The 25655-nt window shown below is 42.4% G+C and overlaps 1 protein-coding gene and 2 long non-coding RNA genes across 11 annotated transcripts in view; 1 reads left to right on the plus strand and 2 right to left on the minus strand.

Annotated features, from left to right (window-relative positions):
• Window positions 1-25655, plus strand: part of LHX2 (LIM homeobox 2) — a 70401-nt gene that overhangs the window by 40617 nt on the left and 4129 nt on the right. For 2 of the 9 annotated variants that reach the window (XM_039506912.1, XM_039506915.1), the window contains exons 2-4: window positions 9673-9878; window positions 10996-11378; window positions 20661-20866. In XM_039506912.1, coding sequence (XP_039362846.1) covers window positions 9673-9878; window positions 10996-11378; window positions 20661-20866 — 795 coding nt within the window. Of the gene's footprint in view, window positions 1-5849; window positions 6825-7976; window positions 8040-9465; window positions 9571-9672; window positions 9879-10995; window positions 11379-20660; window positions 20867-25655 lie in introns of those variants that run through there. The other 7 variants (XM_039506906.1, XM_039506910.1, XM_039506908.1 and 4 more) reach the window with 7 other exon arrangements.
• Window positions 1474-5776, minus strand: LOC120386903. The gene is made up of 4 exons (XR_005589974.1): window positions 5639-5776; window positions 5408-5537; window positions 3101-3426; window positions 1474-2586 (listed from the first exon to the last, which is right to left on the minus strand). It is a non-coding gene; the product is annotated as an uncharacterized LOC120386903 (long non-coding RNA).
• On the minus strand, window positions 14962-23684 carry LOC120386904. The gene is made up of 3 exons (XR_005589975.1): window positions 23376-23684; window positions 16954-17105; window positions 14962-15006 (listed from the first exon to the last, which is right to left on the minus strand). It is a non-coding gene; the product is annotated as an uncharacterized LOC120386904 (long non-coding RNA).

Genomic DNA, 25655 nt, shown 5'->3' on the forward strand with positions numbered 1-25655 from the left:
TACATTAAATGAGTCTAATATTGTGTTAGGAATCTGAAGTACTTTCTGATGTGATTAAATTTGGTTGTAGAACTGAAAGGCATATACTCAGCACATCTCTCTCTAAATATTTGTAGCTGGATACAAGGTTTAGTGAGCGATTAAGTAAAATATGGACTGAGTCATATTTTTAGTCTCTGATTATTCAGAAGAGGCAGTGCTAGTGGAGTCTTTCACTACAAACCCTATTTTTGTTATGTAGTAGTGTTTACCAAATCCACAATATACCCAATCAGGGCAGCCCTCAAAACATCTAGGATTGGTTGATATGGAACTTGTAAAATGTTTATGAGTGAGTGTTTGCCTGGCAATGCAGCTTTTGGTGCCCTGCTGTCAGAGTGGAATTACTGATACTATTACATAGTGAAAAAGGGCAGTGGGGGAGGACAGGAGCTTTCCCATCTAAACTTAGACACAATAGTTTTCAGTGAGACAAAATACCTTCACCGCTTTGTTAAAACAAAATCTGTTTATGCTAAGCAAGAAGTGTATTCCTATGAAGAATTTTCCTGCCATTTTTTGAGCCTTAACTGTACAGTCTTATAAAGTAACCAGATTAGCAAAATGGCAATTAAAGAACTCAGAACTATTCTGGAGAAGATTTTAAATAGATTAACATTAAGGAGCAGTTGCAGCAGACATCTTGCAATATTTACTTTTGTAACATACATGGACTCTTATACTCTCTGCATGAAATTTAACTTTTATGATCTAAGTACTATGTATTTTGTTAAAATCATACTACTTCAAGTATTATTTAATGACAGATGCATGATGATTCAGGATAGAAGATTTAAAGGCATCAACAAAAAGCTATATTCCCTTAAATAATAATCCATTATTTATCTAAAATACATAACCATTGACCTACCCATTTGTATTTCCTTTACTTATTCACTGTAATAAAAATGAAGATTTTGTCATCACTTTGGGAAACTGTGCCAAACACCTTAAAACACCTGTCACATGCCAACTTCACTTCATTCCTCTCCTCAGGGAGTAGATACATCTGGAATCATAATCACAGATAAAACCTTGACAAAACTGCATATGAGCCCAGCCCCTCTCCCCAACATCTACCTTTTCATCACATTTAATACAATATTAATATCAGTTACTAAAAAGGCTTACAACCTTTACATTTCTGACATATCATGTTCAAACCTATATTTCACACTTCTTGTTTCCATTTTAAGTTCAGTACACTTAACAGGACTCTGGAGAGAAGATCATGTGGTTGAAGATTCTCCTCCCTCTCTGACACCCATAAAGGTGTTTTCAGAATTGTTCAAATACCTATGGTCCTATAAACTAAAAAAATCTAAGACTTTGTATATCTTATTAGACTTACAGGGTTGTATTTATTTCTGAACACAATTGCCTGTATCAATGACAAAGCAATTTGTATACAACATCTGGGTAAATTATCCTCAATATTTTCCTTACAAACATTTTTTATTCTTCTTGCAAATAAGGCAAATACAATTTGATAATTTTATAAAGTAATACTATCTGATCTTATTTACCAATGATTGACAGTTTTTCAAATCAGAATAAAACACATTCTTTGCTGATCATCTTCTGGAAAGTGGGCTGTTTGCATTGTCTTAAACTAGGTATACTGCTGAGAAACAGCAAGGGAGCTCATTCAGATTGGAGCAAATGGTGAGATTATAGATCCAAGAGACGCTAACCTGCCCCAAAGATTCTGGGTTTAGATCATATTTAGTTGCTGAGTCCCTGGAATGGTATTTTTTGCCACGTGCTAGTATAAAACATTCATCAACTGGGGTTACAAACAAATGCAATTGGAGAGGTTTGTAGAATTTTCATTTATTACTATGCTTGTAATTAATACTATGCTGAAATATCTCAGGCAGCTCACGCTATTGCTTTGTTCATGTTAGACTGGTGACAGCAATACATTTTGATACATAATTAACAGTTTAGAAAGGCAATAAAAATTGAAAAAATCCCCAGCAAATATAATAGACATCTCTTAAGCAAAGGACATTTAAATAGGTTGCCAGTTATTCTCTCAACATCTTTATGTGACTGAAAAAATATACACTATGAAATATTCCTGAGACAATCCACTTTAATAAGCAAGAAATATAATTTCCTATGACTCATACACCCGGCTGCACTAGCTGGATAAGGATAGTGATGGTGTAGCAAAGAAACAGCAACATAAAATGTGCTTCACTCTGGAAAGTTAAAACACCTTTACAAATACATTCATTTACAGTTTAGGGTGATGTTAATATCTGTCCTATTTTTAAATAGTCTGATGTCTTTAATAGGATTATACCACTATTCTCTTTTACTTTAAAATGACCCACAGTGTCTCACTTGTTACACAATAAGTATAAAATGTGACAGATGAATGGAGTAATCATTTCATTGAATCATTTCAAGTCTGTCTGGAAAGCAACTGGATCTGAAGCATGTTAGTCTTTCTCCAGTGACTGAGAGAGATGCAGAGCTGGGCTCCACTTGCTGTCAAGAAGAAAACTGTCTCACATTTTAGGAGAACAGCATCATTGCCTATAAAAATGAAGACAAAATAAATAAAACCAGTTAATGTTGTAGTTAACTTGCAAATCAAGTAAATCTGTTGGTACAGTATTTTAGAAATAAACGATAACAGCATCACACCAAACACACATTTCTGAACATATAAGACTTTTCATTTTGATTTAATGGTATATCAGCGTCAACTATTGCTTTCTTTGCTGGTACACACTTCCTGATGCCTACTGTGAAGGGTGCCCATATTTACAACTGAGTAAGATGATTAATTACACCTTGTCAATCACGGTGCATGAAGACATAACACTACAGCAGACAATGAAGAAGATGCCTGAAGCTGCAATTACGTTTTAATTCATAGTTTATTGTATGTCCCGTATATTGCAGTCTAATAACCGTATGGGGCATCAAAAACATATGAGATATCAATCACTCTGCCCCCTGCTCTCTCATGTTTAGATTATTCCACAGCCTTTAATTTGCCATAACTAGTTACTTGTTTTCTGAGCGTTTTTCTATTTTTTCTTACCTTCGGTTTCCATTTATCTTTTATTCGCATTATCTTTATCCAACAGCTATAAAGTATGGATGCAAGTTTGCAGCTCACTTAAAATCTGTAACAGACAACCTGAAACCCAGCAATTAGCAAAGACAGCTTAGACTTGTGTCCCTTTGTTGAAGGAGGCGTTGAATTCTTTTGTTCTGATTTAGTCACGGTAGCTGGGTGGAAGCTGGTACCTCATTATGTGGTTGGTCTGTTTAGCTGGTAGGTAGCAGATGGTACTGGAGATGACGTTACCAGAGAGAGGCAGGGTAGAGAAACTCAAGACCTGTGATTTGTTCACCTGTCACCTACTACAAAATACAGGTTAAGGGACTTTATTATTAGCTTCACTTTTTTAAAATGAATAATTTCCCATTTCAAAAGAGACCCTATTTGATTTTAAAAGATGATTTGTATTACAGTGGTTTTTCCTTTGTTCATTATTCGAGAATATCCTGCTTTTTATTCTGAACAATGTAAATGTCATTCATGTGTCAGTATGTACACTAGCAGCTTTGTGTTTACAATCTATTACTTTCCTTGTTGTATTCTAGTAGCAAGGGTTGGATGCCTTCTTGTGTTTGTATATCACTTAAGAAGATAATCAGAGATAGTAGCCTAAGAACTGGATGTCACTGCCATACCTTTTCAATCACATCATTTCTGTTATTGTTTCCAGCCACTAATTCAATATAATTATATAAAATATAATCTAATCTTTTAGAGATAATTAGCAATGTCTGAGGCCTGACATTAAGTAGAAGAGGCTATGACCTGTTTCAGCTATAAATATATTTAGAACATGTGCAATAAGTTCTGTATTATAGAATTAAACATGTATGAAGAGATCTAAGGAAAATACAGTATATAGATACAGAACACACACAGCAAGCTACCTAAGTAAAAGTAATGCAATTGTGTTCCGTGACAAGACATAGTATTATGCAAACAGTACTGTGTGTAACTTCTTACCTGAGTTGTTTTACCCCTGTACACTATTAAATGGAGGCAAACCACCCATCATAGAGAATACTAGTGAGGTCTTGCATGTTGATTAGTTGGTAAGGGGTAAATAAAGTGAGGAAAAGAGCAAAAGCCACATACCTGTTACTATCAACATGTATGGTGATTCATCTGTCCAGGTACATTATAATAAAAATAATTTATATATAAACAAGAATATATATATAAACAAGAATATGAAAACACAAAATAAACCACAGATTGTAAAGAGAAATACCGTACAAATCTGATCATTCTGTTTAGTTTTTAATCAGAATTAAAATACAATTTCCTTTGTTTCCAAGCACTGATAACTTTGGCACATTCTCTGGATATATCCCACAGATGCCAGATTAGCCTGCGTTCTGCACGACTACTTGAGGGCTCTTGAGGTTTTTTTATATAAATCTCTGAGGCATAATATGCTGACAACACCTTGTTCCTCACTCTTAGGTGAAAATGTATTTACTCATTTGAAACTATTCAAAGGGAAAGGTAGCAGTGAGTATAGTTTATTATAAAGATGTCAAGAAATACATAAAATCAAGAAAAGAATAAAAGGAATAATTCCAATGGTAACTAAATGTATCCTTCTTCACTTTATTACACCTGTAAGAGGCAGACCACTACTACTGCTAACAATAATAATTAAATAATAAATAATAGTAATAATTTTACTCCATTTGTAAGATACCAACCACTACTACTCATAATAAAAACATGTAATAATTTTTACTCACAGGTCCCAAGTAAATTCTGGGATCTCATAGTAAATGAAGACTTTCTTTCCAACCTAATCCCTTTGCTAACATAATTAAAATGCTGATATTTGACCTCAGAGCACTAAACCTTCCATGCCATCCATCTTCTTGGAAAATATTTATAAATCTTGAGAGGTTTCCTGTTGCATCTCTTTAGTTTTTTACAGGGGGATTCCTTGATGTCTTTGCCTTAAATTGGGAAGAGGCTTCTCTGGCCTAGTTTTCTTAAAATTAACTTGGAAATAAGAGAAGTGAGAAGGATCAGTTTGTGAGAGACTCCATAAAGTTTAATGGCACCAATGACAATATTCTAGCTATGACTATGTTTCAGAAGGAGGGTGAATGATGTTGGTTGCATTCAATGAATTTTAAATGTTTCAGATCAGATGATCTCTGAGTGTATACCTTTCCTTGGCCTCCTGAGTCTCCTGCCTGGGAGTCAGTTCATTCTGATATATCCTGCTTGCAGCGGCCACTGTAACATATAAATCATTTAGTGTTAACAGTTAGTTAGTGTGAATCTTCTTACCGATGCTGATCTGAGTTTGAGTGGCTGCTGTTCCTCTGCTCCAAGCACTCTCTCTTCTGGGTGCACAAGGCGGATCTGCAGCAGAGAATAGGGTCCACGTGCTCAGATGTTAGTTACCTAGAGTGATGGTCTGAAGAGGATGGGAAGCATTATTTTTCTTTTTTTGGAAAAGTGGGAAAATAGCAGCAAAGCCTCAATAGCAATGAGAACTCTAGCTCCCCCCCGCCCTACCCCTAGTCATGCCTCTCCCGTCTCCACTCAGTGCCTCCATCCCAAGCACATGCTGCCTGGGCCAGGAGCTGCTGCAGCCAATGGGGACTGGCCAGGACGTGATGTCAGAGAGGCTGTAGAAAAGGCGCGGAGGCTTGCGCTGGGCTGGGACTGCAGAAGCTTCTCTCGCACTTTAAGGGATTGCGCCGAGCGGCAGCAGCTTTCCCTCCCCCCCCCCCCATTACTCACGCGGCGCCGCCACAAATTTATGTTCCTGGGAACAGCAGGGCTCCACAGCAGCTCCTGGGGTGCATGGTCCAGGGGGCTTTGGGGAGAAGGGCGCTGCAGAGTGCCCATCCCCACCGGTGGCCGTCCCACTCTTCACACCCCTCCCCGGGTTTCCCCTTTCCCAATGAGAACCGGGAGGTTGGGGGAGGAGCGGGGAAAGGAGCAAACTTTGCCCCCGAGCTGCTCCTGCTGCTAGCCCTCTGGACTGTGAGTGCCCAGCGTTGGCATCTGCCCCAGCTCCCCGCAGCAGCAGCCTGCTCCTCTCCTGCCGCTGCTCCCCCTGCCCCGCTCCCGGCTTCTCCTCATCGGCTTCGCACGGTGCAATGTAGGCGGTTGTTGTTATTCTCCAATTTATTTTGCACAGAAGATGGCTTAATTTTTGTATATCAACCCCCCAACCTGCCCAGCCTCCTGCCAGCTGGGCCCTAGCTGAGTGCCTGGGACTGCTCCGAGGGCGATGAGCCCTGCTCTGAAGAAGCCTCCTAAAGGGACGTGACGGGGCCAGGCAACTGACCAGATCCAAGCCCTGAAGCCTGCAACACCAACAGCCCTCCTGCCCCCTCCCCCAACCTCCCCTGCCCCCTCACCCCCCAGAAACCCGCGGATTGGAGCCTGCGCTGAGCTCCGGAGAGCTTCGCTGGGTGGCAAGTCCGGAGCCCGACGAGAGACGGGGCGGCCGTGCTAGATGCATGGGGGAGGGCTCCGGTTAATGCAAGTGCTGGGCTCCTGCAGGGACCCCGACAACTGTCAGCTGCAGCCGCAACTCGGGGCCTCCTCCGCCGCCGCCGCTTCCTCAGCGATGCTTTTCCACAGCCTGTCCGGCTCCGAGATGCACGGGGTCATCGATGAGATGGACCGGAGAGCCAAGAGCGAAGCGCCAGCCATCAGCTCAGCTATAGACAGGGGAGAGACCGAAACGGTAGGAGGCGAGAGAGCGGGCGACATACCCCCTCGACCCCTAAAAATAACTAACCCCATAACGGTAACAACGCTTTCCCTTAACAAGAATAACCAGGGGGAAACGTAGGCAAAAATAATAACTAAGACGCCTTAATAGGAACAAAAAAGAAGCATAAATGTACCTAAAAGCTATGACATAAACTCTAGGGGCTATGCATGTATCTGATAATGAGTAACAATAACAATAATAGTAACGGACGGATGAACGGAAAGGCACTGCATTGCGAGATCAGGAATAAAGCAGCAGCAGCCTTTTGGAAGAGCCCAGGAATTCCTCCTCCTTCCCTGCCCACAGCCTGTTTGGCCTTCTCCTAAAGTTTTTGGGAAGAGGGCGACATGCTCTTTTATGTAGTTAACGTTCTGGTGTAGCCAGGTTTAGGGAGAAGGGAAAGCATCCTGTCTGCAAAATGAGAAACACGAACACCAAAGGATCTCTGTCTCTCTGTATTTTCCAGATGGGATGAATACACTGACGCAGTCACTACTGCACGTCTAGTTGCAATGTTATAATCCATTATTATTATTACTACGACCACCACTAATAATAATAACAAATATAATCTGTTCTCGCTACAGTGCGAAAAGAAGAGAAGACGCATTTCAATGGTTACGAACGAAGACACAAATTTTTCCTTCTAAAATATTTTGCTAGGGCTCATTTTGTATTTGGTGATTTATAATATTTATGTATTCTTACGTTTATGGAGTAGAATAGATACTTCTAAATAAAATAATGTAGTCCTTCTAAATGTCTTAAGCTAACTTAAACTCGAGCGAAGAGATTTTCAATTCCTTCAACATTTGTATATCTTCTACTTTTTTTTATTAAATAGGAAAGATAACTCTTGCTAGGCAAAAAGATCCGTATTCAGGTCAAATATGCCTTTTCCTATAGAGCTGATATGGCCATGTGCACGAAAAAAACCTTACGAAATTGTTTTTAAGTTTTTTTCCATGTTGTATTATTTTTTGTCAGCATTGTGTAGAAAATAACTCCCCATTAGTATGTTTAAGGCCGAAATGACGGCTATACAAGAGCCTTCGTACCTGGTTTGTGCTCTAAATATTTTTAGTTTTCTTTTGAAAAAATTGATTTCTTTCTTCCTTGCAGGTAAACAGTGTTTGAATTAGACAACTGATCTCTCTTGGCATAATTGTTATGACATTTATATATGTAAGTGTGTGTGTGTGTGTGTGTGTGTAAGTAAAATATTATAAACGGGCTTAGACTATTAACTTCTTAAGCACCATTCTTGGGTCCCCAAATATTCATGTCACTGGAAGGACAAAGCAGAAAAATAGTGTTTTATTTAAACTGTCTTTACAGGAAGCTGCTTTTGCTTATAAAACGATCACTAATCAGGGTTCGGTTAACTCTTTAACGACATAAACAGTGGAGCTGTGTGGACAGCATACCATACATTGCTAGACTTTCATTTAAATCTAAATTCTGAGAGTGGATTCATTGAAATATAGGCATTTGGGCTATTCGCAAAGGATTTATGTGGCTTGTACAAGTGTAGTTGGGCTACTGGATAGTTCTGGTATATTTTAAGACATTCCCTTCATTATCCCTCTATTCTCTTGTTCCTCTTTTAGCTGTCTTCTTTATTTTTGCATTGCGCATCAGTTTAAGGTGCTGGATAGGTAAAAAAAATTGTATCCGTCAGATCTTTTTTCCACCCCCACAATAAGTAAATATATAGGGAGTTTTAGGTGCCATGTTAAAAGCAAACGAAGAGGGAAATGTACAAAAGCCAGTTGCAAGGTCTGCCATAAATAGTGCTTCGCGTTTTATCTTTCCACGTGAATATTATTTTAAGATGCAGGATAACACAAATAAGGATGTTTTCCTTTTGGTTTAAATGGTTTCCACCATTATTTTCTCACTAGTTAGTTGAAGTTGATTAGATTTTTTTTGAGGAAGTTTCTATTGGGTTCTGATCTGACACTAAACTATTAAATTATATAGGGGTTACATTTAGTTTACTGCTTCCAACTTTTCCCGGCATAACCTAAAATGCTCTGATGCGGGTTCCCGCCCCCCCCCCAGTTTTCTTGATTGCACATTTCAGACTGTGTAGTATTCTTGACAAAGGATTCTACGCTTTGAATTTAGTAATGTTCATCTCCTCCGCAGTTTTATTGACTCATCTGTTTAGTGCTTTGGGCTGGAATACATTTTGTTTGGACTCAATTTGAAGAGAGCTTTTTCTATAACTGCCAGGATCTGTAGTTCACTCGGATTTACACACACACACACACACACACACCCTTTCCTATAGTTCCTCTCCGCGTCTCCACTATATAGATATTCAGCTATAGATATCTCAAATTAACTGTCTGCGATTTGCCCTGCTGTATGATTATTGTGACTGTTTGTTTGCAGAGCAGCATCTTTTTTGTTTGCTCTGGGACTGGCCGATCCAGTTCATAGATACCATTGATTAGATTTAACCCGGATGGCCTTCCCCCTCACCCTGTAATATGTCCTTCTCGTATCCTATCCCCTTTGCCAAAAACCACGTCCCTTCGCTTGGGATAGGGGAAGATATTTTAAGCCTTGGAAATCTTAAGGAAACTTCACTTTCCCAGGGCAGGAGAAGCAGGTCAGGATGGCAGGGGCTGGACTCCTCGGAGCTCCCTTTTCTCTGGTCTCTCTATTAAGCCCCCTGGAGTGGAAGAGGAGAAGCCCAGCCCTGATGGTAACTGGGCTTGGGGGAGGAAGGGGAAGGAGGAGGGGGTGGTTAGTGGTGCAAGAGGGTTTCTCCCTCTGTCACTAACTGTCTGTAATTGTTTTCCCCCAGCAGACCATGCCTTCCATCAGCAGTGACCGGGCTGCCCTGTGCGCCGGCTGCGGGGGAAAGATCTCCGACCGTTATTACCTCCTGGCAGTGGATAAACAGTGGCACATGCGCTGCCTGAAGTGCTGTGAATGTAAACTCAACCTGGAGTCCGAGCTCACCTGCTTCAGCAAGGACGGGAGCATCTACTGCAAAGAGGATTATTACAGGTACGGACTGCCCCTCCCCCAGTGCAGGGAGCGGGGGAGGGCTCTGATACCCAGCCCCCCACAGAACAAACCCAACCCCACTGCACACTGCATAAGGGGGGTACTGGGCAGACTCTCCCTGCGGGGCAGGATATGGGCTCCCTAAGCGTCTCCATCCGGGGGGGGGGGGTAATGAGGTAGGCAGGACAAGCTGCAGTCTGTGTGGGGAATGGGCCAATATCGGGCCACGAACCCCACTCAGGCTTGGAACACGTGCCCCCTCCCTCGGTTTCCTGCACTCTTTGGAGTAAAACGAACCAACTAAGGAGAAATACAACGTCGCTTTCTTCTCAGCCCTGGGCAAATAGTATTAAAATAATAGTAATAATGATAATTAATTAACGCGCCTCCACTATTACTTTACATACACGCAGGCACCCTCCCCCCGGTAAACGGTGCGTGGCTTGGAGCCGCAGATGCAGGGACCCAGCCTGGAGAAAGGGTGTAAGGAGCCTGGAGAAGGGCGGGAAATGTTATTTGTTAGGATAGTTCTCCATTCAGTACGCTGGCTTTCCAGGAAAAGGCTGTGATGGTGCCGGGCGATTTGAGCTGGAAAATGCCGAATTTCTCCCCTGGCACCCAAGCTGAAGGTCAGACCCAGCCCGGGTCTCCGGACAAGTTTCCCTGCTGTCCCATGGCCCTGAGGGGGGATTTCGCTGCACCTGATTTGCAGAAGTGAGGCGGGGTGGCAGGTTGAGTGTAAAATAATTGTGTTGCTAGATGGGTAGCAGAAATGGATGCCCTGAGCCAGGGACCCAGGCAGAGGGATCTCCCCTCGCATCGGTCTGGCGGGGCCAGAGCGGGTTTTACGGCTTTCCCCGGCTTGAATCGCTGAAGAGTTTAGGGTACTGGAAGACAAAGGCCACTTTGCAAACTTTACTGCCTTGTTCAGCGGTCCTTGCTCATCCAGGGATCGCGGTCTGGAGCCCAGCCTCTCTGAATAAAGCCTTCTGGCGGGAGAAGAGAAACATCTTTAAGCTTTTACCGGCGAATTGCGGAAGGGGGGTGGGGAAGAGATCCGCGCTAAAAAGGGGAAATGCGGTTCTCATTTATTTCCTGTCGCGGTTCTGTTTCGCAGGAGGTTTTCGGTGCAGAGATGTGCGAGGTGTCACTTGGGGATCTCCGCTTCCGAAATGGTCATGAGGGCCAGGGATTTGGTATATCACTTAAACTGCTTTACTTGCACCACTTGCAACAAGATGCTGACCACCGGCGACCACTTTGGCATGAAGGACAATCTGGTGTACTGCCGCCTCCACTTCGAGACTCTCATCCAGGGGGAGTACCAGGTGCATTTCAATCACTCGGATGTAGCCGCTGGGAAGGGCCCAGCTCTGGGAGCGGGCTCTGCCAATACTTTGGGACTGCCTTATTACAACGGCGTGGGGACTGTCCAGAAGGGGAGACCCAGGAAAAGGAAGAGCCCAGGGCCTGGGGCAGATTTGGCAGCTTACAATGCAGGTAAGAGACCCCTCCCCGCCAAGAATAATGCTGATGGTTTATTTCTGTTCCCCTTCAAGGGTGGGCTGCGGTTTCTCTTTATTTTAGCTTAAACTGTTAATAATAGTTTAGCTGCAGCATAATTATTGAGATCAAGTGCTGTCAAACTGCAATTACAGAAGCTGATATGTTAGCATTTTTCACTTCAGTTGGAAATAAAATGTTTTGAAGCAAGGTCATCTGGTGGGGGGAGGAGGAGAAAGGGGGCGAGTGTAGCTTGAAATAAAATCTGGAAACCAGAGATTGTAAATTAGCACTTCAGAGAGCTGTGAATTTCCTTTAGTAGTTAGTTCTTAAAGGCTGCTGTCTGCCACTCCTGAGCTCTTGCACCAAAGACTTTGGTAAAGAGGAGAGTAAAAAACAAAACCAACCCCAACAACGTGGTGATTTCACTGGGAACTGAACTGGAAGGAAGATGGGGCTGTGCTGGAACTCTGGTGTGGGGGTACAGCGTTTTTATGTTTAGGCACATGCAGAGCGCAGTCTGGTGGTTTGAGCAATTGTCTTTAGAAAGCAGGTGTTTGCAGGCAAGCCCTGGACTGCTTGCCCGGTGACCAGTTTGACTGGAGTTTTGTTCATCAACTGTGAATTATAGAAGTCTCAAAAAAACTAAAAAAAAATCACTATTCTAACCATGCACTAGCCTCAAGTTACAACCCCCCTACTCCAAATGTGAGATCAGCAGCAAGGACAAGGGGTCGCAGGAGCAGACCTGGGTCCCGGGACAAGCTTGTGTCTTTGCAAAAAACCCATGGCTCTCCAGTTCTTTAAATTTCAATAGCTAATATCCTAGATGGTTTCCCTTCACTTCAGTGTTGTAATTTTGCAGGCACAGGAATTCCAATTGGTTGCCATCCTAATCAAAGACAATGATTTCTTTCCTTTGCTCTTCTTATAATGTATCATTTGTAGCCTGTATATAACAGAAATGTTAGAATTATTTTTATCTTTCTGTTTTTGTGGATCCTGAGATAGAAAAGGGTTTGTGCAGAGGAAAAGATTTCGATCTCAGTTCTATTAGAAGGGTTTCCAGCAGCTGTGTTGGGAACAAGGTTTTTCTCTGGACACAAATCTCTGTAAACTCTTAGATCAAGTGTCCAGAAAATGTTTGTAAAACAGGGGAAGACCCTGAAGAAGAGTCAGCATTTGCCCCCTTTTCACAGCTCCTTGAGTCCTTCAGCCCTGCTTGGCAGAGTGGAATTCTGTCTGGTGTGATGTTCGTACATGACCTGGGGGTGGGGGTGGGGTGCAGTTTTGCCTTGAACTTTTTTGGGGGATGGGGCCCTCAGGCAAACGTACAGTTTGCTGCTGTTTGGTGCAAACTCCCTCTCTCGTAAATCTCTGGAATATGCTGCTCTGGGCAGCGCTTTACTTTCTACTACTCAATATAAGAAAAATAGAAAAAAATAATCAAGAAAAACTGCAGTGCAGTGTGTGGCTTTGTGAAAAATCTCATCTGCTCGTGATCTCCCAGCCCTGTAGACTGTACGCGCTTTGAAAGTCGGAGGCAAGGGGAGCGGAGGATGCGCTAAGGCTGCGCCTATTTTGCGCGCAACTTGGATGGGAACAATGGGGATGGATGCGCAAAAATTACTTGTTTAGCCTAAAAATAACGAGGAGGAAAGGCGCAACTTTAACTAACTGGAAAACAGGTTTCAGCAAGCGTTTGCCACCTGGAATTCGTTTAACCGATTCCTGTATAATTTGGAAAATGTACACAAGTCAATGGGAGTGCCATTGGAGAGATCTGGGAAGGAAAAGTTCTTCTATGCTTTGAAAGGTGTATATGGCGTTTTCCTCAGAGTCACTCTGAGCTTTAAAATATATAGAAAACACGAGTTTCACGTTTAAAATTTTATCCTTTTAGGAGGTATTAGCCTAAATTGTCCTTCCGCTGTCTCCCTATGCAGGGCAGATGTTCAGATTCAAAGGACCAGTAAACTGAACCATCAGCATCTGTCCTGGATAGGTGCGCAGCCTGAAAAAAACACTATAGCTCCTTGGCTTCTTAAACTCACCACGTTTATTTGCAATTATTTTTTATTACTTTTCAAAATAATTACTCTCTATTTCTGCTTTGACTGTGAAACTGAAGATTAAACAACCTTCCCTGGGAAGGTTTTATCTTCTTTTGCTAAACCTTTTTATGATTAAAACAAAATCTCTTAACTGAAGTGATTATAAAGGAAGTTCTGGAAATCTACCCATTTTGTCCTTTGATTTAAAATAAAACAGTAACGGATGGCAAAGTGTAGGACTTCGTAAGTTTTAAAAGAAAACATGTTTTAGCGTGTGTGCCTGACTGCTTTCCACTTTGAGAGATGCACTCGAAATGAACAATATTTGCCATCCCCTCTTTCTTTTTGTTGCCAATTGGGGTTTGCGTATAAATACATCGCATTCTTCTACAAATAAAACCACACCCATGAACTGGGGGAGGAGCGGGGCGAGACACCTAAAACCTGACCGCAGTTTAGAAATAACTTATTTACTAAACGGCAGTGATTTCATCTGTAGCATAACTTGGATTGACTCTTTTTTCCACTCAAACAAGACCCAGTTTGCAGTGGGGTGGAATGGTTGGGGGATTTTAGATGTGGATAGAGCCTGACAAGTGGAAAATAACTTAGAAGGAATCCGGAACTTCAAAAAGATTTTTTTTCCTTTCTTCTTCTTCTTCTTTGTAAGAGTTGCTCCTATGATCATAATTTTTTTCTTTCACTTGTTGGAATAGAGTTTGAGAGGGTTTTTAGGTCAGTAAATCTATGGCTGGAAGCTTGCTGAACACAGGAGCACCTGTAAAGAATTCTGAATAAAATACTCCCTTTGTGAATTGGACCCCGAACCCCCCACAGCCTGGAATATTTTCTTCATTCATATCTAGCCTCCCTTTATCGTGAAGACACTCAAGTACCCCTAGAAATGATAGATGTACCGTGCATACCGAGGGCCCCACAGCCTGATAAAATGCACAATCTTTGCGAAGAGCAAAGACCCACATTAAGAACTATTTTCTTCCTTTACTAGCTGGACTCTGGAGGATATAAAGTCTATCAATAGGAGGGTGGTTAAATATACAGCGCAGCCATAAATCTCGGGTTGGGAAGCAATGGGAGAGGACAGCTATTCCCGAGAACGGTGCGCACTTGTGAAAAAAAGTGCTTTTCGTTTCTGTTTGTTTTGTTAGGAATGTAGAACGGAAAAGGCTTTTGAGCTAGGTTAAAGCGGGAGCTGGTCTCCCTAGATTCGCCTTGGCTGGACTTCCGCAGCGCTCGAGGTCGTTTGTTTCCTTTCACTATCGAACAAGCATTGACAGAATAAATGTAGACATTGCGAGGGGTTCTGATGAATCCAGGCAGCAAGGAAAGAGTCTTTTGCTCCTATCTCCCTGCCCCACCCCCAGCCCAATCCCCAGCAAGGTTCGGGGGAGTTAGGAGTGTCTCTGGCGCAGGCTCTCTCTGCTATCAGCCAAAAGTTTCACTGGAAAGACAAATAAACCACCAAACAAATACAATAAAAAGCAGGTAAAGTTTTTGAATAATTTGTTCGATCTCTTTTATTCTAATTTCTCCCATCGCTTTTCGTCCCTCTGCACAAAAATCAAACAACAAATGACAAATTAAAGAAAGATTTCTCTCTGCCTCTGAAATTACAAAGCCAGACAAAATCGAGATTCTCAAGCGCGAATGTTTTCCAGGAGGTTAGTGAGAAAAATCACTCTCTCCTCCCCGGCCGCTGGGCTTCGTACTCTCAGGCGGGGCTTGGTTTTTGGGTTTTTTTTTTGAAGTATTTAGTCCGAAAAGAGTCTGTCAAATACGTAACTGCCGGTACAACTTTGGGGAGCCTGCTTTGCTGGGGCTAGCACCTGGGACACGATCCCCGAAGCGGGCCCCTCCAACGGGAGATTACAGCTACGGGCGAGGAATCTCCCCCAGGGACCCCAAAGGGACTGGGAGCCTAGGAGGCTGGGGACCTGCTGCGCGCCTCCTGGAGGGCAAGGGCGCGGCTTGCGCGCCCGGCTCCCGCTGAACTGCGCCTGTTTCCCAAGGAGGCCTCTTGGGAGCGGAACGGGACCAAGCCAAATGTGGCCCCAGCGAAGAGCGAACCAGCCCCTACTAATGGGCGTGTCCCCCCTGCGCTGCTACCTGGGGCAGGCTGGGCGGCCCGGGGGCTGCATGTGCGCACAGCGGGGCCGGGCCGGGTGTGAGGGGACAGAGGGAGGTCAGCGCTGGAAGGGGAGGGGAGACGCTGCAGGGACTCTGCTTTGCCTCCAGCCCGTGACCCTGGCGCTGGACTTGGGGGGAGGCTGGCGGGGTTAATCACCAGCGCAGGGAATTACTGAGCGCTCGCACCAGCAATTTAGCTTCATTCAATTGGCTTAATTGAGAGGAAAAAACCTTCCGAGCCAGCCCCTCCAGGAGATGGGCCCGGACACCCCAGCCGCAGCCCCCCTTCCTCCCGCTGGGGCACCCCTTGCTCACACCTAAACCGGGGGCCCTGATCTACCCCTCACTCCCTCCTCTTGCAGACCTGGCCCCTCTCTACTCCCCATAGACAGGGCCCTCCAGAGGATTCGGGGGCCTGGGGCAATTTCGGGGGCCCCTTCCATAAAAAAAAAGTTGCAATACTATAGAATATTATATCTGGTGGGGGCCTCTGTGGGGCCCAAGGCAAATTGCCCCACTTGCCCCACCCCCCCTGCGGGCGGCCCTGCCCATAGAAACCTCCCCCCATAGTCCTGTCCCTTTTGGGCCCTCCTCAGGACCCCTTTGTTCTCTCCTCTCCCCCCATTGTAGGCCTGTCCCCTCCGCTCCTCCCTCTCTTTTCCCCGACATACAGCCAGTCCGGCAGCTACTCGGATCTTGAGCCTCTTTCTCCCCCTAGAGGAGTCACACAAGTTGCAATTCACTGGGGTTTGCACCGAGACCGCACGAGGTGCCCTTTGGTTCTGGTAGGAGGAGGGATAAACTCCTTCCCCTGCCCTTGCATCTGCCGCAGTCTTGTTCACAGCTCTGCTTCTGAGGTCTAGGGAGGGATCCTGGGATTGTTTTGCTAAGAAAAACTGGGAGGGAATGTGACCCAGACAGAGCCCTGAGCTTTCTTTCTAGCTGGAAGGTTGCAGTAGGGATAAAAAGGGAGCTCCACTCTATGTAATCTCCCCTAACCCCAGGACATCCTCTATCTCCTGTATTCCCAAAAGCTCTGCTTGAGATTTCAAGGCTGAGGAAGAAGCTCCTGGGTCCCCTACTCTGAAACCTCACAGGTCTGGTCTCCCCCTACACCGAGCACACAGACTTGGGGAGGGGGGCCACACTCCCTATTCCAGGTGCCCCAGATTCCTCCTCCTGAGCACAGAATACCCTCTTTTGTTCCAAAATCCCCCTTTTTGTTCCACTTGCTATTAAGGACCCAAGAGTCACCCCCCCCTTGTTCAGAGAGAGATCCAACCTACTCTATATCCCAGGTGATATGAGTCAGTGAAGGATTCTCATCTTTTTACCCCCCACAAGAATACAAAACCTTTCCATAGACTTACCTCAAACAACAAACAGTGCTGCTCTCCCTTCCTGTTCTTCCAGGTGGGAAAAGGTGCAGGTCACTGAGCCACTGGGAGTGGAGAGCCGATGTCTCCACCATATGTTTCGTATCTCATCATTCTCTTGACACCAAGATTTGGTTTGCTTTTTCCTTTTGGTGATTTAACATGTCAAACATAAAGATAAAATTTCCCCAAAGGAAGTGCTTCTGCCCCTTGCATCCAGCAGCACATTGAGCATTAGTGCAAGGTTGGTTTGAACCCCAGCTGGTGGGATCCAAGGACCAGGGTGGCATAAGAAAGATCTTTCTGTGTTTTCTTTTTCAAATATAGTTTATAATAACAATACCTTATTTCTTTGTTGCCTGTCATCCTTTTACCAGGCAGTTTACTGCATTAATATGTGGAGTACATTTTGTTCCTTAGCACCAAATTGCAATGTTTTTGGCGTAGATTGTCAGGCTCAAATTGCTGGCGATACTGCCTGAGCTGATTTTTGTACAGTGTTTTTAATGGGGGAGTGTAGAACTAGTCATTACTCAGAGTGGCCAGCCAGAGATTCATAGGGAGGGGGATATGATGGCCAGCATGAATGTGGTTCGGTGGCCGGTGAAGGCTCTGGGAGGGAGGGCACAGTGGATAGCTTGGGCTCAGTGTGCATTCTGGGAGCTAGAAAGGGACTCAGTGCCCATCTGGGTTTCTTTGATCCCCAAAGTGGGAACCAAGCACTAATCTCATTAATTTAAGCTTTCCCATTTGACTGGCATTTCACTGAATTCCATTTCTGAACTTGTCTCATGGCAGGAAGCCCTCAGCCTGCAGTTGAGAGGAAACCTGGAATTTGGATTGTCTAACAGATCCTCTGTGAGATACACAGGGATGGCACACAAAGAACAGGAGCAAAAGTGTCTGAAAAGGAGAGGGGGTGCATAGGGAGCATCTACAGGATTATTTCTTTGCACTGAGGTATTCTATAGGAGACCCCCTGCTCTCCCCATCTCCATGAAAATTCCCCTCTGCCCACTGAGTATCTTTTGACCCTGGGAGGGAATCCAGATTCTGGGAGAGTCACGTATAATAATATAGGTTTCAGAGTAGCAGCCGTGTTAGTCTGTATCTGCAAAAAGAACAGGAGTACTTGTGGCACCTTAGAGACTAACAAATTTATTTCAGCATGAGCTTTCGTGAGCTACAGCTCACTTCTTCGGATGCATAATACAATAGACTGATTTAAAGATGGAATCCTAAGTACCACACCCCAATATGAATGGCTACTGGCACTAATCAGAAATCTTTATCTCAGGCTAAGCTTCAGAGGGGTATCCATCCAGCTGGCATAACACGAGTGAGCAGCAGCCACCCCCATGCACTTTTAAATTCTGTTGTGCCATATCCTTTTTTAAGAGGAGACAATAGATCTGCAGGCCCCAAATGGGACATTTTTGTTTTTATTTTATTTGGGGAATGGATGAGTAGGGAGAAGAGGTAGGGAACTAAATTATAAGAAACAAGTTATATATAGTTGCAATGAAAGGAAAACAGGTTTTGGTTCTTCAGAAAATAATTTGATGTTTTTCATAATCAATCACTGACTTGTCACCTCTGGGAGAATTAGAAAAGATTTAGGATGATGCTCATGCGTCTTTTCCATCTCTAATGTCTATGAGTGAATTTCTACAATTCTGAATGAATATCTTTAAACAACAATAATAAATAATGTTATCTTACCTCTCTTTCATAGCACCAATTTCCCTGAGCAATATAGTTTTAGATAATCTTCTTCCCAGCATTATTTGAGGAGGAGAATGTAACTACGAGGGAGACTGAAGTACATAGGGTGACTACATGTTTGGCAACCAGACTTCGGTAACCAACCAAGCCAGAAGAAGATTCTGAAGTTTTCCATTCAGCTTAATAAATGCAGCCTTCTGCTGTCCCCTTGTGTGTCTCCTTTTCCCCCTCAAATTCAGGTGCTGTCAGTTTTTCCATGAGAAAACCAAGTTTAAAACTCAGCAGAAAAAATGCCCCTCATTGCTGAAACTTGGCATGAGGTTAGCCTGGAAAGGATTTATATATATATATGTGGCTGGTTATTTAAATTATAGGAGTCTAAAAAACATTGAGAGAAGTTTTGAGGTTTCGGATGCTTTTTAAATGTCTGTGAGACAAACATGCCTTTGTTTTTCAAACTGAAATATTTCAGGCCTTACTCCATAATGTGTCCTGGCCTTTAAAAAGTCTCTGAAATGCTGAAGTTTGCAAAGCAATCACTGTATATGCTGACTAATTGCTTTCTAGAATGTTTGAATATATTTATTATTATTGGTACAAAAGACACACATGCATATTATGAACATTTTGTTAAATTTGTTTCCACACCTGATTTTTAAAGTTCATATTTGTTCTATGGAGCTGAACAGCTCCAATTTGATAAACAATCTGTATTTGAAATAAGGCCATACCTATCTGCTACATTACATTGTATTGGATTAGTAATGATGAACTATTCTAAAAACCTGTGTGTAGATGTTTGGACAGCTGGATCAATAATTCACATTTTATAGCTCCCAAGATACGTATTTATCTGTTTTTTTCAGCCATTTTGGTAGAGTGGATGAGTAATTATCAAGGGAGAGTGTAAAATGAAGATTACAGGGATTTTTCCCCTTTTTAACACAAAACTTTTAAAAAAAACTGAAAATGGGGTTTGCAGATACCTGAGCACAGAGGGGTAAATTAATGACAAAATGTCAGAACAGATTTTTAGACGTATCACTGAATTTTCTCGTGGGTTTAGTCTTGATCCTTAATGTTATTTTAAGGGTATTTTTTGTGGTTTACTGTATGCATGTATAAAATCAAAATAATACCTTTGGCTTATGAGAATATTTTGCTTGGCGTGCAACTTTTAGTACTATTTGGTAATTATTGTAATGTTCCTTTGCTTCTAAACATTCTTTGCAAGACTTGTTACTGATTTTTTCAGATCTATCGGGCAGTCTTGTTAAATTATCTCAAATGGATACATGGAAAACTGATTCTTTGAACTGCTATTTTTAAAGAGATTTTGTTTTTAATGAAATATAAATATGCAGAGAATAGTTTTTAAAATGTATATTTTTGATTTGGCACACTACTGTCATCTTTTAACAGGCTTATTTCTTTAACTAGTCAAATTATAGTTGTAATTTTCTGTCTGGTACACAAACTTTACTCCTTTAATAGTGTTTTATTTAATGGGTCTCTCTTGTATTCTACAGGGTTTAGTTTGATGGAGGAAATAATTATAATTTTAACTAGTCTGTTCCATCAAGAATTATGTGGACTCTATTTAGCAGCTTTCTGTGTACAGTACAATGCAATTTATGGTGATACAAAGTGCATTAAAACACTTTACAGAGTTGAGGACAGCTACTGTCCTACAGACAGAAAGTCATGGAATGGATGTGTGGAGATGGAGAAAAGAAAAAAGGAAAGAGACCTGACATTTTAAAAGCAGTAAAGATGCAGGTGAGGATTCTTGCAGACTAGTTATTGTAAGGGAAGAATAGAAGGATGCAGGAATGGAGGGGAAGGCAAGTAGGGTTTCTATCATTACAATACATGCCATAGTATGTTCTTTTAATTGCTGCACTCAGATGATTTGCAAACAATGTTGGTCACAGAATGATGGATTTACACAACCGTTTCCTTCTTTTTGTCTTTAGCTTTAAGTTGCAATGAAAACGATGGTGACCACCTGGATAGAGACCAGCAATACCCCAGTAATCAAAAAACAAAGCGCATGAGGACATCATTCAAACACCACCAGTTGCGGACAATGAAGTCTTACTTTGCTATTAATCACAATCCTGATGCTAAGGACTTGAAACAGCTAGCTCAGAAAACTGGCCTAACCAAAAGAGTTCTTCAGGTAAGAAGAGCAAAGACTTCTGTCTCTAGCAGTAAATAAAATATCAATCTCAGGTTTGACAAGCCTCAGTTGAAACACTGTGAATAATACCTCCACATATTGCTAATGTCCACATTTTTCTTATTTGTTGGTACCCTCTGTGACGCGTAAAGTAATCCCTGAGAGTACGAGAAAAGCCATTTCTTTGCAGCCTAGCAGAGGAATATATCTTGGGTTCTAATTTTTAGAGCACAGTTGTGTAAATTAGGTGTCTTGCTTATTTTTATCAAACAGTTAGTTACATCTGCCAGGCATTTTTCCTGCAGTATTCTTTTAAGGAGAGGTGAATGATTTTAGCTGTCATATTCCTTTTCTAGGTAAATAACAGTATAGAAGTTTAGAAGTCATTCTGAATGAATAATTGCATAAGAAATTAAACAGAAATATTGATCTATTTTGTCAGTCAGGACAGATTGGACATCTTGGCTTTGTAGCTGAAGTGAATAATAGATTTTTCAAAGATTAAAACACGTTAATTTCTCATTCATAGTTTTGTAATTTAGAACTGAGGGGTGAAGGCATTTTTAAAGACATTTTTCCGTTGCACGCTGGATTTTTCTTGGCCCAAAGGCACTTGTTCCCTCTGAATTTTTATGGGAAGCAAAAGGTGGGAATGTTGGATCCTTTAGCTCCATCTAAATCTATACTCTGTGCTACACCAAATTGGATTTGGTGGGCTCTTATCCAAAATGACTTTTTAGCCAGAGGTAAATTTGGGAATTCAGGAGCTCTAGACCCTCCTACTGAAATAGTGTAAACAAGAGCCTGAGCGAGGTTTGTGGGGAAATGAGTTGGAGACTTTCTAGGAACCAAATGGGGTACAGTGACAAAACCTGGCAGGGAACTATGGGGAAACACTAGCACCTGGGCAAGTTCACAGTGAAATGGGGGATGGGTGGAGAAAGCAATGCTAAGAGAAAAGATAAGTTCGCTGGAGTAAACCTAGATCTTGTGGTGATGGATGGATAGAGAGAAAAAGGAGCGGAGTTGGGGTTCCTCTGGAAAAAACTGTAATGACAAAATTACTGTGACTCCTTCTCTTGCACATCTTTCCTGCTGTTTGATATTGTTTGTTTTTATGGCCCTACCTCAGGGCAGTGGGACAGATACCTACCCTACTAGTCCCTGCACTTATTAATGCCTGAATCAGTGCCTGTTGCAGCAGCTGCTCCCATATGTGCCAGACAAGAGCTATTGCTTGTGCAAGAAAGGATTTTCTGCATGTTTCCATGTTCCTTCTGCCACTTCATCTCTTCCGTTTTCTTCCTGTTTCTCTGGCTTCTCTTTTCCTTTTCTCTCTTCTTCTTTTCCCCCACACTTTGATTCACTTTAATCATCTCCTCTCTATTCCTTGTACTTCACCTATCACAGAGCTCTCTGAGTGCCTTCCTATAGTGCATCAAGCAACATGAATCACATATGCCATTACTGTCTCTCTCTCTCACCATCTTTCTGTTCTCTCATCCCATCCCAGCTGCATCAGTCTTAGCATTCATCCCTCTTCTTTCTTTTCTCTACTCATGCTCTGCCCTTCAGTTTTTCCCCACTTTATTCTTCCCATTCCTTTCTTCCCTCTTACCCCTAGTTCTCCCTCTCTAGCCCTCTTACTCTGTGACTCCCCCCACTTCAACATCCCACTGTCATTGCTTCTTTGCTCTTGCTCTATTCCTTCTACCCCCGTCTTACGCACTTAAACACTGAAATTTCTGGGTGCTGAATGTTTTCCTTTCTTTTCATCCTGTCCAGCCCCCTGCAGTTCCATTCAGCTTCTTTATGAGCTTGCTAATGTTATTGGAGAATCAGTCATCTTGCTCCCACAGTGGTATATCTGCTTTGCTTTGCCTGCAGCACTGTGGGAGGTGGACAATAAGGAGGAGAGGATTGGACCTGTAGGACCACGGGAAATAATGGAGTAGTGTTTCCAGAAAGTGATTCAGAGTGACACTTTGCCTACTACAGCCATGCGTATGGCCTCTTCTGCCTGTGGTGGAATTGCCCTAATCAACCCTTCCAAGCTATATGATGGAAATTAATGTTGGCTGTGAAAACACTTTCTTTTTGGCTTGCATAGATCAGGGTTTTAGAGTCTCTGTGGCCAATTTGCACTTTAACTGACCAGTGAGAGGAAACAAGCTAGATTTCTGTGGCCATGGAGATGATTTTCAAACTTGAAAGTTCACTTACAATAATTGCAAGGTGGCTCCTTGCTGGGGAAGTCTCGTCATGCTTGTTGGCTCCTGGCACAGTGCTGTTCATTAATACTTTTAAATTGAAAAGTTTGATATCCAGTCTGTGTCATTTATTGAACTCAAAGTCATTCACTAATACTACTGAGCTAACATGCAACATCAGATTTCGTCTATCTTTCGTACTGAAGACACATGGACTCATAGACATACATGGACATGTTCCAGTAGTATTAAATTCCAAACATTGCCTGTATTATTGCCAGGCATGTCTGTAAACTTACCTTCTTTTCTGCAAGATTAGGTCTGTGCTGATTTGGCCAAGGACAATGTTTTTGCCTTCAACATCTTTCTCTTTCTTTATACATAATTTTTAATAGAAACTCTATATAAGCCTGCCTATGGTTGATGAACAGAGAAACAGCTGTCTCTAAGCCTTATGGCGCTTGTAATGAAACTGGTGAGCTTCCTAAGCATACACAGTGTAGTTTCCAGAGTTGGCCGTAGTCCTTTTACAGTATGGACATCAGTCTCATGAGTACATATTAGGGGTGGGTATGCTGATCGACGAGTGGAATATTTGGCCAGATTCTTCAGCGTCTGTGATGTCACACTTGGAAGACCTGACTTTGAGCTAGGCTCAGTCTGTAGTGAGTCATCAATCGTCCATGGCCAGCAGAAGTGGGCAGGGGAACGTGTATATACTACTCTCTAAATGATTGTTCCTGATGCAGTTTGGCAATGCACAGACTATTTCCCAGAAGTATCTAAATCAGAATTATGTTAAACTTTTTTCCATAAATTTCCGCTATTTCTGTTTGTTTTGATTTATTTTTTAACCTTTTGATCTACAAGTTCATTCACATACCTAATGCATGTCAGCCAGTGAGAGCATGTGAACGAGTTGACTGAAATTCAACAGCTTCCCCAGCAAAGAAGAAGAGGGGGAAAAACCCCACAGCTCTTTGCATCTAACACCTTCTGCAGGTGGTATGAGGAAAGGGGGCTCTTGGGAGGAAATTTTGATAGTCTCAAGGAGATGTAATCTGCTTGGTAGAGGTCTGTCCAGCTACCTCCTCTCTTCCCAATAGCTTAGAATGCATGCTATTCAGAGCAGCTGCAAGTAACTTGTCGCAGTAGCCCACCCTGTGCTATGCTGCTCCCCCAGGTAAGAACAGGATTTTGCCCTTAATATTCAGGATCTCTTTAACACCCTATGAAGGTTATATGACAAGGAAAGTGATATGGAAATGTACACAGAGAGGCTAAGTGACTTGTTCAAGGAAATCTGCGGAAAGCAGTGACTTAAATATAGGTCTCCCTAGCCTAGCCTAGTGCCCCAACCACTGGACAATCCTGCCTCGCTGTCCGTCCATAGCTATTCAATACCATTAACTCAAATATAGTATTATTAGTGGTTGACATACAGCTGATTCTGTTTTTCAGTGGTAGTTTTGGTTTATGTAGTTCAGACCTTTAATGATGCATTTGAACAAAAAGACATTAAACATTTCCCACACTGTTGTGATTTTATTTATTTATTTATTTATTCCTAAATACTGAAGACCAGATTCCTAATTATCTAACTGACGTGCGATGAGACCTTCTGGAACTATTATGTACAGTTGTGTTATTGTTTCCTTGTGTTAATGTAGCACTGTTATTGGCCTGCACCTACAAAGTGGGCTTAAAACAGTACCACCGCTGTGCTGAGTGGAGAATTCTGATTTGGTAGCCTTTTACATCCTATCTGCAGAGATATAAATGATGACACATACTGCAAGGCAGGCCCATATTACCGACAGCTCACAAACAATAGATTTGCTTCTCTCCATTCCCTTGAGTAAAAACGTTGGCTGAAAATATTTCACATTACGAGTCTGTGGTGTAGACTTACATACAATGTGTTGGGGGTAGCTGTTTTAGGCTATTCTTTTCTGACACAAGGCTAAATATTTTTCAGAATCTCAGTACAGTCAATATCTAGAAGCTTTTTAAGTAGCAATATTAATATCATTGTGCATCCCTAAAGCACAGTACAAGCATTAACCAGTTAACCCTGCAGCACCCTGGAGAGGGAGGGAGTTAGGAATTAGCCATGTTTTTAGACAGCACCTATAAGATATTGGGGTATATTTTTCCCTTAATGCTAATAGGAATGAGTCATGTTAAAGGTAAAATACACCCTGTCAAAATCTTTCCATATGTGTGCAGCTCCCATTGGTAGCATTCACAGGTAGCTGCATGGGCAGCTGAAGGTAGTATTTGATTACAAGTGTTTAATGACTTTGGAAGAAGGAAGGAAATACATACAAACTGGTTTGACCCTCTCTCTTTTCCAAATCACTAACTTATATACAAAATTAGACATTTAGAGACACCATAGTGATTTTTTTTTTAGCAGCATCACAGTTAAGGATCCATTGGGCTTTAGGAGTAGGATGGGAGATCAAAGTAGTTCTAATGTCTTCGGAAATTTTATAATTTGTTTTAACCAGCAAATTGCTTCATGTTTAGAAACTGAAATTTTGCTTGACCCTCTTCCCTATGTGCAAGTTTGTTTC

This window comes from Mauremys reevesii, linkage group 19, assembly GCF_016161935.1.
Source record: "Mauremys reevesii isolate NIE-2019 linkage group 19, ASM1616193v1, whole genome shotgun sequence".
Taxonomy (NCBI): Eukaryota; Metazoa; Chordata; order Testudines; family Geoemydidae; genus Mauremys; species Mauremys reevesii.